Raw genomic sequence first — 13538 nt, forward strand, 5'->3', positions numbered from 1 at the left:
ATTTTCAAACACCCCCACCCCACCCTCCCCTACCCCATAACCACTGCTTTCCAAACGCCACTGAGGATTCTTGAGTTTAATGTAGGCTGATCATTATGTAACAAATCCCAACTTCTATAAAATATACTGTCTATAAACATAGGTCCTGTAATTTCTCTGTTAAATTCAGCTTTCGTTGTATTTTTTCTCTTTCTTAATGGATTATTTTAAAACACGATTTAATACTTGGTAAAGATGGCTTGGGTATTTAAACAGGTGATAAAAATGTTTTGCGTGAAATTTTTAGCGTTTACTGGAAAAGTTCAAATACATTTTTTTTAAAACGCGTTCTCTATTAAAGCACTCACGGGACTGGTAATTGTATGCCTATGACGTAAAAAAAAAACCACACAACATCCAATCCATTATATTCAGGTATTTATTTTCAATCTTCACCCACGCCAGAGTTATCTTTCCCAACTTGACTGGCACGCTAAAAAAACATATAGTACAAAACCTGTTTTGGCGAGGGGTTTTAAGATTATGTAATGAGATTATGTAAGGAGGTCAACGTAAATCATACATTCTATCTTCCCTCCTGACATCACACCTATTTAGCCCCCCCCCCCCTTCCCCACCCCTCCACTCAACCCAATTTTCTGACATCACTAATAGTCCCCTTTCCCCCCCCCCCCCCTCCCAGTCCCTTCTGACGTCTAAACCAGTTAACCCTGTTACGCCTGTGATCTCTATGCCTTTGAAATTGTCACATCAAAAGCTCAGCCTAACAAGCCAAGCATTAATCCTGTTTAACCCTCTCACTACTATCAAACTGTTACATCAAGTTACAGCTGAATTTTGTTACGTCCCCTGTTGAAAACACTTGATCTACTTGTGCCTCTTTTGGTATAAATATAATTGATGCACATTTAGACCTAGTAGTACATTTCCCATATGACTAAGTTTATGTAACCCACAGACTAGATATGCTTCTGCTTGCACCATACATTGTATGTATCTGTTGGTCTAAACTCGCACAAGTTCCTTCCAGCCCCCCCCCCCCCCCGGAGAAAAAATTCTGGAAGAAACACTGACTAGCAGTATGTTGTATTTACGAGTAGGCTACGTTGTAATTCTAGTCCATCTTTCTATTAATAGTTGTTACTTGCTGGAGTATTTGCTAAGGTGGTAGGTAGTTAGCCTGATGTCCCATTAGGACATTGATCTGACCACTAGGACATAGGTTTGTTGTCCCACTAGGACCTTCATCTGACCACTAGGACATTCATCTGACCACTAGGACCTTCATCTGACCACTAGGACCTTCATCTGACCACTAGGACCTTCATCTGACCACTAGGACCTTCATCTGACCACTAGAACATAGTCATATTGTCCCACTAGGACCTTCATCTGACCACTAGGACATAGTCCTTTCGTCCCACTAGGACATAGGCCGCCCACAAGACCCTCCCACACAACAAAGTCCTAGCTAGTTTTTCCAACTACCCCCATTTGTAAACCATCTTCTTGCGTTCAAGTTTAATCTCCAGGGTTTTTCTTTAGCTGCCTCTTTTCTTAAGGTATTCCAATGCTAGTTGAAATACTGAACAAAACATCATACCAGCACACATACCCTGCACAATCATATATCTGGCATAGACACTCTATTTCCCCATTCAGCTGGTTGTACCTGGCACACACCACCTTGTCTATCTGGCAGTGACCCAATCATTCAGTGTTGCATAAAAAAAAGTCATTAACTCGTCATGTACAAATGAACTTTACCTACATGATGCTGTCTTGTGTTATTTTGTTATCTCGTAACCAACCAATGTTAGAATTTCGCTTTGATTCCGCTGTAGAATCGAGTGCAAAAAAAATTACTTGATATATAAACATTGTTTACTAGATAGATGCATTACTGGAAGCGGTAGAAGCAGTTATCTTCATGTGGATTGCTTTTTATTTCTTGCAACCAAAGCACTTTCTTTCTAAATTTGTTTACAGCTAAGGGGAAGTGACTGGGTTTTTAAAATCTTATTTAATGTCTTTCAGAGCAGTTCCCTAATTACCTCCCCGTTTATTCAAGCGAATTAATTTTAATTATTTTATTTTCAGATCCAAGATTCCCAGATAATGGCAAAGTAGAGTTTGTGTTTGGTCCAAGTTCTGATGTTTTAGTCTCAGGTAGGAGTTGACATTTAAAAACACCATATAGAAATTTAAGGGGGGGGGGGGGGGGGGGGTGGGGTTGTAGGGCACTAAACACAAAATGAATAAACACTATACAATAAGGAAGGCTTACACCACACCAATGATCTCCTCTTCTACCATCATCCATGGTATTTAAATAGAATATACTAAAGTAGCAATACCAATATTCTACTACTCTACCATCATGGTATGGTATTTAAATAGAATATACTAAAGTAGCAATACCAATGATCCAGCTTTTCACTTTACAAGAATATTTTGGCATCACTTTCTTTCCTTGTCTTATATTGTTATCTGAAGCAAAATAGAAATATTTCATTGCTAACACTAGCAACATAGAATGTTTAGCTTAGTGTGGATAGCAATATAATTTACAATATTTAATAAACTATTACACAATCAAGCTGTTGTTTATCTATTGTTGTGGTTAAATGTGATGTTGTTCTAGAGTCAGGTTTAAATGTTGATGTTTTTTGAGTGTAAGGTTTAAATGTTGTTATTTCCTAGTGTCAGGCTTAAATTTTGATGTTTTTCTAGTGAGGTTAATATGTTGATGTTGTTCTAGTCAAGTTTAAATGTTGATGTTGTTCTAGTCAAGTTTAAATGTTGATGTTGTTGTAGTCAAGTTTAAATGTTGATGTTGTTGTAGTCAAGTTTAAATGTTGATGTTTTTCTAGTGAGGTTTATATTTTTCTAGTGAGGTTTATATGTTGATGTTTTTTTAGTGTCAGGCTTCAAGTCTGATGTCACGGTTCCAGTAGATGATAATGAGGAAACTTTGGCACGCTCAGATTCTTACGAAAACTTTCATCGTGTCTTGGAGTCCATAGATGGTAAGTCAACGTACAACCAAGGTTGCATGGGCTGCTGGGCAGGTGTCCGACTAATTAATTCAATCAATTTGTCATTCAATTCACAATTTTCTGAAATTAATTTTTTTGGGAATTCGGGATTGTAGTCAAAATGAATAATTCACACATTGTTTTGTAAATTGTGACATAAATCAGAAAACAATTAGAAAACATTTTTAATTGTTTAAATTCTGAAACACATACACTTGATCTACAACAGTTGTCTAAATGACAAAAAACAAGCAAAAATGAATATAGCAAATGTGAAATGATTGTGACAATTTTTTTCTCCTGCTTAGATATGGTGTTAGTATGGAGTAGAGATTTTTATAACATTTGAAAACATTTGCTTAAGCCTGAAACAGGAGCTACTAATGTTTTGATACTCTTATTCAGTATTTACAAATAATGTTAACTAACCAAACCTCTATCCCCTGGAAAAAGATAATTTCTATGTGTTTCAGGCTTAACAGTAATAATGTCCTTTTACAGTTTTTTATATTTCAACTTCAGTTAATTCTGTGTATTTTCATCTTATACCTGCTTTCACATTTCTGCTTTTGACATTAAGTTTTATTTTATTCCAATAATAGTGTGGCTTTATCATGTGTACTAAATAATTTACAAATCATTTTCTTGCAGTTAAAATGGAGAAAAACAATACTAATTTAAGATTAAAATTGCATAAAGGAACTGTCATTTGTTTTAAACAGTAACTGATTTTTCAAAAATCCATTTTGAATTAAATTTCTGGCTTTTTTTAATTAATGTTTTTAAAGAATTATTTTTAAATATAAAAATCAAATTCCCAAAAGGTATTTTCTGTCTATAGTTACTTTGCTTGTAGATATTAGACAGCTTTGATTTTTCAATCTCTTAAACAATGCTTCATATTTTCTTACAAAAACAAAACACAAAATAATGTTGGCCCTGAGAACTCAGATGTAAATGTGTCCTATGGCCAGGTAACAAGAAAAGCAGCTATGTCTCTACAGGTGTAACGACCAATTCCTGCCTGTATTCTACTCTCCCTCAATCCCTATTTCAGCTGTGGATTTCAATGAAAACGGAATTTCATCTTCCCAAGTGACCAAATCCCAAGTTTCCAACCAGCGAGGTGTGGACCACAACAAGGCGCCAGACGGAAGCCTGTACGCCACTGTCACAAAGAGGGGCCCACAGTCTCCGCCAGCTGCAGCGCCATCACACCACGGCCCCCCTCATTTAATCAATGGCTCAATATCCTCTAGTTTAGATTCTGGTTAGTCAAGCTGACATTGGTGTCCCTAGTTAAGGAGTTAGTCATAGCTGAGATCAGATTTACAACCGCTAGATAAAATACCTTTTTGCTGATAAACCGCTTCTAGTGAAATAGAATTTTAACACCTACTAGTAGTAATAGTTTAGTCAATATAGCAAAACCTAACTTTTATAGTCTTTATTCTCTTTAGCTTCAAAAAAAAAATTTCTAATTAATTAAATTTCTAGACATGAAAATACTATTTTTCTATATCTGTTCTTTAATTGTAATAAGTTTTCTCATTTCTTGGCAAAATATAGAATTGCATGTTTGATTTTCAACTTTCTAAAATCTTAAGATTCTTTTAATTTTTCCTTAAAAAATGTTTCATTTAGAGTCATAATGTTATATTTCTATTATATCAAAATTTTTTCTAAAAAAATTTGATTAAAACATGATTTTGATTAATCCAATACAACCTTGATTAAGGCTTCCATTTGCACATTTGAAATACTACTATGGACTAATTTTTTTGAGACTAGTGGTTTACTGTGCCTAAAATACTAAACTTATTATTAAAGCTGTCATTCTTTAAAATAACATGGTTTTCCATGCCTTAAAATATTTTACTTATAATATTTTAATAAAGTAATTAGCAAAAAAATAGTACGGTCATATCAGTCATTTTCTCTACTGAAATTTCATGCTGGATACAGATTTGTTTTCTAATCTGCTAAATGCTATGCTTATTTTTTTCTCAACACTATTTTTTTTTATAGTTAAAGTTAAATTATTATAAAATCATATTCTTATAAAATGTATGTTTACTATAGTTACTGCAAAATTTCAGTACCATTTCGTAATTTAATTTGGTTTGCATTTTTTATGAACCAGGGTACGCAGGGCACAATACAAGCTTCAACTCCCATTACACTTCCTCTGCCACCACCTCCAACAACATTAACAACAACATCAGCAGTCCTGAGATCATCAGCCCGCCCTACCAAAGCAGCCAAACCACACTCACCAGGAAACCGGCTCAGACGCTAGAGGAGCGCACGCAGCTTGACGAGCTGTTGAGCGACCTGCTGAGCGATCAAACCTTCGTCTCTCCGACCCAGCGCTCACCCAAATCTTTCCAGTCGGCAGTTGAGTCTCAGGCGCCGCTGTCCCCCAGCGGTGGCAACGTCGCCACGAGCCCAACCATGAGCGCCGCAAAAACTGTCACCACCACCACGCGGACTTTCACGTCGTACTCCAGCACGGATGCGCACCGGAACCCTGACCGCGTGCTGATACAGCGCGCTGAGGTCTCGTACAAGGTCCCGGGTCAAGGTGAGGTCAAGGATCACTACACCATCGCAGCTGACCCGACACAGATGCTGGACACGAGTCCCACGCGGCCGCCCCCGCCCAGCCAGTACCACCCCAAGGGTGTCCCCACCAATGCCTTTTCTTACACATCAGGAATCTCCCAGCAGTCCTCGTCACAGGTAAGGACACAGACACATACATGTCTGCTTTACGTCATGTCTGTATGTTATTATCACTATGCTGCATACGTCACTAACATCAATACTAAAAATTATGTATTTACATATTACTGGCAGTTAGGTTTATACGGTACCCTAAGGAAATTTCCGTTCAGTTTTAACATCAGATTTATTCCGGAAATATCCTGGCAAAAATACTAAAGAAAGTTTGATTTGTTAGACAAGCCAGGAAAGTAAAGCCGTATGAAGCCCACCAACATATGAAGCCCACCAACATATGAAGCCCACCAACAGATGAAGCCCAAAAAGTAATACCTGATGATGCAAAGTTGACAAAGCCCAGAAAGTAATGCGTTATGAGGCCTAACAGAATAAACCAAGAAAGAATTACTTCACTAAGGCCTACAGACCAAGCTGAGATAGAAGCCAAAAAACTCCATTAAGAAAGGAAACTACCAAGTACAGCAGGATAGACATTTTCAAGTTTAGAGTTGAAACTGATTGACACATCACTAAAACAAACTGATGTTTTTTTTTTTAAAATGTGAATAAATTAAATGTAAACATTTCACATCAACTTGATACACCTGGATTTGAACTGAAAATCAAGTTAGGAAAAGAACTAAAGAAGTTGCTTCCCCTTGAGAGCTTAGTGTAAATAGATCAATTTAGATAACAGCCAATTTTTAAATGCTTACATATAATTAATCTTGCTAAGAATAATTAAGTATAGCAATGTAATTAAACATTACAATTCTAATCAATTCAAGATTTTGCTTGTTTAAAAAAATGTTTAATTGTCATATAATATTATACTTTAATTATATTTATACATAAATATATGCTTACATTTATTTAAAGTTCTAAAGCACAGTTATAAAATCTGAAGAGAAATCTGGCTCCTCTTATAAGTAACTTAGTCAAATGTTTGGTGTTGATGTTGTAATGGTGTAGTCAGTCAAGCATGTCGATACGTCCCAGTCCAAATGACTTGCCACTGTGGATGCTGACTTTAAATTACCTGAGCCATTTCTCCTGATATGCTGCGACGTTGTTTTTTTTTTTTTAAATTACTGGAAAATAAAGTCAATTTTGAAATTAAGTAGGAAAACTCTCCAGCGAAATTTCCATTATTTTTTTTTCAAATGGGATTTGGCTGTATAAAAAAAAAGTTGAAGCGAAAAATTTCATTCTTTTAATTTTGGAAGTTGACTGCACCTGAAGAGACACCAAATCTCCTGCATGTCTTGCCATAGAAGGTTACCACTCACACCCATTTTTCCATCTGTCTTTCATCCAGAGAGCAGAGGTTATCGAACATGACGTGTTCAGGTCCCCTGTCATGCAAGGGGTGCAGTCGACCCCCTCCTCCAACGTCTCTTACCGCACAGAGTACGAACAAAAACTGGACACGTCCTCACCTTCATATTCCTACAACTCCCTGGACGGGGATACAAACTCGTGGCTAGCCCAGCAACAGCAGAAGTTGAAAAACTTCAAAGAAGGGCGTGACTCTTCTGGAAGAACTGAGCAAGAAAAGAAACTAGTAAATGAATTGAGATTTGCACAGAATAAATATTACACCCGCCGTACGCAGAGCGAAGAGGAAGAAAGGGTATGTGGGTTTGACAGCATGCAGCGTGGATTTAGTTTGCTTTCTAATTCTTGTACTGCTTATATTGGCCTTTATAAAAGCTTTGTTTATTTAACTTAGTATTAAAAACCTGGATTTTTTTTTAGTAGAATTTAACAAAACAAATGCTAGAAAAATAAAAACTTAGATCTGCCTTAGTGAGATATCTAAAAGCATGAGTTCTTGTTTTCTTATAGGAGGAGAATATTTCTGCTATCAGTTTTTTTTTTACTTGTTTTTTTATTAAATTCATTTTCTCTTTGCTAGCTTCATTTTTATATATTGACAAAATCATTAAAAATTCTTTTAATTTCTTGTAGGCTATTATGGACTCTTACAACAGGCAAGCTCTCCACAATGGGCCGCTATCTCCAGAGCGGGTCACACAGACCTATGCACCCCAAAGATCCGCCAGCACCTCGGCCGTGGATGCACCGTGGCCCCAGGACCAGCACTACAACACCTCCTATAGCACCTCCTCCTACATGGAGTCCCGTAGCTACGGTGACAAAAGATCCAACAAACCCCCACCCTCCCCAACTATGCAGAGATCTGTCCAGCCCGCCCCCGCACCAGCCCCTGTGCCGGCGCGCACCAGCAGTAAAGAGTACATGCGCACCAGGTCGAACAGCAGCAGCAGCAACTGGCAACAGCAGACGGTGAATCAGCAGCAGCAGAAGCCGCTGCAGAGACAGCAGAGTGACACACTGTACGACAGGAACCGTGAGGTTGAGCACATATTGCCGAGGTCGTACGGCTCGAACCAGAGCACACCTCCACACTCTCCCCGGGCCATCTCACCTGTGGTAGGTTTACATTTTAAAATTGGTAACTGCATAACTTTATCAACATGTTTCAACACTGGTGACAGCACAATTTTATCAACATGTTTCAACACTGGTTATTGCACAAATGTCACATGTTTCAACATTATTCAACATTAGTAACTTCATAAATTTGCCCACACATTTCAACCTTAGTAACTTCACAAAGTTATCAACACTTTTCAAGATAGGTAATAAGTTTACCGACACATTTTTTTTACATGTAATTTTGTTTAAAAATCATATTTTTAAACTACAAAAAGCAATGTTACTCACACACATATATATATATATATATAGGTTTCTGTCACATTTTTTATTTATTTTGTGTATTAATAGTTTCAACTTTTTATTTCTCCCCCCCCCCCCCCCCTCAGGGTCCCATCAGCACAACAACATACACTACGTACAGAACTATAGACAGACAGAGGGAAGAGAGACAGCGTGAAAGACAGGAGGAGATGAACCGTGCCATGAGGGTTCAGCAACAGCAAGCACCACCACCACAACAACCACCACCACAGCAGCCACCAACCCAGATCAATCACCACTACATCACGGAAGTATTTGTCCACAGAACAGGTCCGTTCTTTTTTTCTTTTTTAATGCAAATAACAAACAACTGTTATCTAATTTAATTGTACTTCGTTACTGTAAAAAATTGCTTATTAGATGAGATGGTGGCAATTTAAACCTTTTTTCATACTTTTGAGTCATATAAATTGATTTTTTTATTCATTTAATTTTATTTAAAAAATTAATACACTTTAGGCTGTTAAATATTTTCGAATCTTTTTTCATCATGATGTTACATCCACTTTTTGTATGTTGTGGGTGATTTACTTAGTTTTTTAAAAAAGCACAAGGATTTTTTTAATAGTATACCTTCACTTAAGGGCTGTTTTATATTTTCAAAAATTCTTTTATTTTAGATCTAATTTTACATTCGTAATTTTATGCTGTTTTATGTCGACACTACATATTTTTAAAAAAGCCTTGATTTGTACTTGAATATACTTTCATTTGACAGACTAGTACATTTAACAAAATATTTATTTTAGATCTAAATAAAGACTAAACAGTTACATTTTTAAAAATGATTTATTTAAAAATTATAGATCATTACATCTTCTTAAAATAATTTATTTTAGATCAAAGACAAGAGAGTTATATTTTCTTTAAATTATTTTAGATCTAAATAGAGACAAGATAGTTATATATTTTTTTTTATTATTTTAGATCTAAATAAAGACAAGGCAGTTACATTTTCTTTAAATTATTCTAGATCTAAATAAAGACAAGGCAGTTACATTTTCTTTAAATTATTTCAGATCTAAATAAAGACAAGACAGTTACATTTTCTTTAAATTATTCTAGATCTAAATAAAGACAAGACAGTTAGGCCTACATTTTCTTTAAATTATTCTAGATCTAAATAAAGACAAGACAGTTACAATTTCTTTAAATTATTCTAGATCTAAATAAAGACAAGACAGTTACATTTTCTTTAAATTATTTTAGATCTAAATAAAGACAAGACAGTTATATTTTCTTTAAATTATTCTAGATCTAAATAAAGACAAGACAGTTATATTTTCTTTAAATTATTTCAGATCTTAATAAAGACTAGACAGTTACACTTTCTTTAAATTATTTCAGATCTAAATAAAGACAAGACAGACTCCTCCACACGCCTGGATGAGCTTGAGAAAAACCTTGAGGCTGCCTCGCAGTCCATCAAGGCCTCCAAGTCGTCGCAGCAGTACGCGACCCTGCCGCGCCAGCCGCAGGTGATTGAGGAGACGGTGCAGCACCACTCCCAGCAGTTCCACACCTACCAGGAGAGTGTGAGTACACACGATTCGGAGTTGCACCATGCCGAGAAAAGCATGCACACTAACCGCAGTGCCTCACCTCCCATTTGGGATAATGTTTATGTATGTACTTTAGTTGGCTTTTATTTTTTGTTTTGGTTTCGAAGAATTTTACCCAGAATCTATTGTAACTATCTTAACAATATTTCAGGTGGCAAAAAATATTTTTATTTATTATTCAAATATTCTTTTAAGCACTGATATAATTTTATCTAGTAGACATGTATCAATCTATATTAAACAACCTTGAATAGACTGGGTAATTTTCTTGAAGAGATAGGTTCTTGTTTACAAATTTTAAATAGAAAATAAAAGTTTTAAATTTCACACTAATTTCAATTTTTTAAGTGTTTTTCACAAAAATATTGTAAAGCAGGAACCTATACTCTGTTATAATTTTGAAATTTAGTTTATGCTTGATTGTCTCCCTTATTTGTCTTTTTTTTTCTGTGTTTTTATTTTTATTTTTTTTAAATGAAAAATATGTTTTTGAGTAATGCAGTGCATGTTTGACATTTTAATTTGCAATTACCCCAGAAAGCATTTTTAAAACTTTATGTTCAAAAATTAACAATGGGGTCATCCATAAATGACGTCACGCTTTTTTTGACGATTTTTACCTCCCCCCTCCCCTCCGTCACACTTCGTCACAAAAAGCCAGACACCCCCCCCCCTAAAATGACGTCACACCTCAACCTACAACCCCCCCTCAAAATTGCAGTTGAATTTTTTTAAAACATTTATCTAAAACGCGAAATAACTTCTAAAATTCGTTTTCTAACATTGCTTTTTTATAATGCAAAAATGTGACGTTGCAACATCTGACCCCCCCCCCCTCCCCTCCCCCTCATCACACATCGTCACAAAATTACGGACCCCCCCCCCCCCTCCCCCCTACGAGTGTGACGTCATTTATGGATTACCCCAATAAGCATAGATCTACAGCATGATTTTTAGTTTTATTAAACTGTGTTCAGAAAAGAAAATTAAAATTAAGGATATTTATGCCTTCTTCATGCACAAATGGACTAGAGATTTTTGTCCAGTAGTTTATTTTATCAGGACATAGATCTAGATCTAGCTAATTTTTTTTTTTTATCAACTTTAAAGTCACTCATTCTTTTAGTGGCACTGTTCACACACAAGAGGTCTATATAATACTCCAGTAACTAAACACATTGTCCCTTTATAAACTATGGCCTAACTAAATAACGAAACACATTTTCTTATCATTCGTTGTGATCAATCATAAAGTCTTAACTCTAAGTTTTTAACATTTTGCCTGTATTTTTTTTATTTTAGTATTTTACAACTGCCTTTTTTTTTATTTCTCCCCTAAAAACAGCCATTGCATTACACCCTACACATTTTTGCCCCTCCCCTCCTCCTAAAGAATGTCTACTAAACCCTTCCCCCCCCCCCCCCCCCCCAATCAAATAGAATTTACATAGAATATGTTACCAGCGTCCGCCTCCCCCCCCCCCCCCCGAAAGTTTAGTCCCGTCCCCCGAAAATTTCAAGTGCACCCCCCTCCCCGAAGGAGAATAAAAAGTGGGGGAAAACACTGCCTGTACCCTATATAGATCTAATCATATTTACATTTACAAATTACAGAAAAATGAAAAATGATTTCCTGTCCACGAAACTTGATCCTATGCCACATCTCACCTCACCTTTCCCCCCCCCCCCCCCCCCCCCAATTTCACTCTAGCGATACGTGTTCAATGAGGCGATAACGAATCTTAATGTCCCGCACGTTTTATCTTACAAGTTATTTGCCCAAAGTTTTTTGAAAGTCTATCAAATGGGCTATTAGTGTCCGTGCTCTCGTCTCGCCATTATTTCCATGGTGTCAGCTTGTTCTGTTTACTGTTGTGTCGAGCGATTGGCTTTCAGCGCTGGAATGTAGGTCACGCGGAAAAGTTTTTATTCGCAATATTACTGTTTATTCAAATGATTCACAAAGCCTGGTAGGCATATGTGTCAAAATATGAAAGTCAACTATTTTTAGATGTAGAAGCTTTTTTTTTCTGAATAAAAACCGTGCGTTAAAAAGTAAAATATTTAAGACGATTAAAACTAAAGGCATACATACATAGTTTGTACATAAGCGTGTGTTACTGTGTATGTAGGCACTATTTTTTTCAAGTTATTTTTTTTTTATTCCTATCTCTTAAATTTAATTTATTCGGTAAACAAATGTGTCATTAAATTTTCGTCTTTTTCCTATTCACGATTTTTTTTTTAAATTTGTTGATTGCCTTTCCCCTAATCCCTCACGTACGGTGCGAGGTTTGCCCCTCCCTGTAAAACATTACACTTCTCGCGTTTGGTCATATCTCTACCTTCTTGTTCATACAACGACGTATGCAACCCCACTTCTTTCATGCTTGCCGCTACATGGGGGAGGGAAAAATTACATTGGAAAAAAATCTGGCAAAACCATGGCGTGTAAAACTACCAGATAAGCTGTGCACTGCCACACAATTATCCCTGTTACTCTCTTTTGGCTCGTGGCATTGGGGAGTATTTACGTGAACACAACTCAGTTTATATTTTTGCAGTTGCATTTTTATTTCACGTAAAATTTGAATGTGTAAAAATTAAAATTAATAACTAAAACGACACAAATATGTATTTAGAATGTGATTTTGATTCTTAAAGGAAAGTTGTTTTTTTATGTTAATTCGCAATGGATTTATCATTTTTCAAAAGTAAGTAGATATATATCTAAATTCTATAGCTAGTTTTATTTCTAATGTTTGTAGAAGCTTTGCGCTGTATCCAAATATTCGAGTTGTTGACGTTGTTGACTATTTTCAGTGGGATCTCAGTTAGTAAGCTTCGTTCGTTTTGTCATGATAAACGTTGAGTTGTGTGTGTGTGGGGGGGGGGGGGGGTGTATAAACGGATGTTCTAGCCTGTGCCATTACTGTGGCTAATATATCTTATCGTCAGTGACAAGAATATAATGATGCACGTCTCGCCGTGTATGGTACATTAGCTCTCTTGTTCCCTGAGTGGTAGGCCTACCTCATTTGTTGGGGGGGGCTACCTCATTTGCTGGGGGAGGGGGCCTACCTCATTTGTTGGAGGGGGGGGGGGGCTTTGAAATGTAATGCCAGGTTTTCAACTAACTTTATAATATTGGCTTTGTAGCAGTGATTTTGAAAAGTCATATTTAGACATTTTTTCTACGATAATTCGGTTCTATAGCCTATATGTCAATAATCATATCTAATTTTGAGTACAAAAAATATTAGCAAAAGCACGTTTTGCACATTGATTCTAAATCTCTATCCTAACTTTTTATTGTATAAATTTTAAGATATCGCTGAAGAACCCAGGAAACTATAAAGTAAATTACGAAACAAATAAAAGTACAGACAAGCAGGGCGGCTACACGGAGAATTAAATTAGGCGTGTC

At 36.2% G+C, this 13538-nt stretch overlaps 1 protein-coding gene across 11 annotated transcripts in view; it reads left to right on the forward strand.

The window, feature by feature from the left end:
* LOC131945075 (tensin-1) overlaps positions 1–13538 on the forward strand; it is a 163170-nt gene that overhangs the window by 129643 nt on the left and 19989 nt on the right. For 7 of the 11 annotated variants that reach the window (XM_059306047.1, XM_059306051.1, XM_059306048.1 and 4 more), the window contains 8 exons: positions 2101–2169; positions 2922–3029; positions 4096–4308; positions 5182–5780; positions 7081–7395; positions 7734–8219; positions 8615–8819; positions 9897–10174. In XM_059306047.1, the coding sequence (XP_059162030.1) occupies positions 2101–2169; positions 2922–3029; positions 4096–4308; positions 5182–5780; positions 7081–7395; positions 7734–8219; positions 8615–8819; positions 9897–10174 (2273 nt within the window). The remainder of the gene's footprint in view (positions 1–2100; positions 2170–2921; positions 3030–4095; positions 4309–5181; positions 5781–7080; positions 7396–7733; positions 8220–8614; positions 8820–9896; positions 10175–13538) is intronic. The other 4 variants (XM_059306049.1, XM_059306050.1, XM_059306054.1 and 1 more) reach the window with 3 other exon arrangements.

The sequence above is a fragment of the Physella acuta genome, unplaced genomic scaffold (assembly GCF_028476545.2).
Source record: "Physella acuta isolate Inbredline_101_S28 unplaced genomic scaffold, ASM2847654v3 ptg000522l, whole genome shotgun sequence".
Lineage (NCBI taxonomy): Eukaryota > Metazoa > Mollusca > Gastropoda > Physidae > Physella > Physella acuta.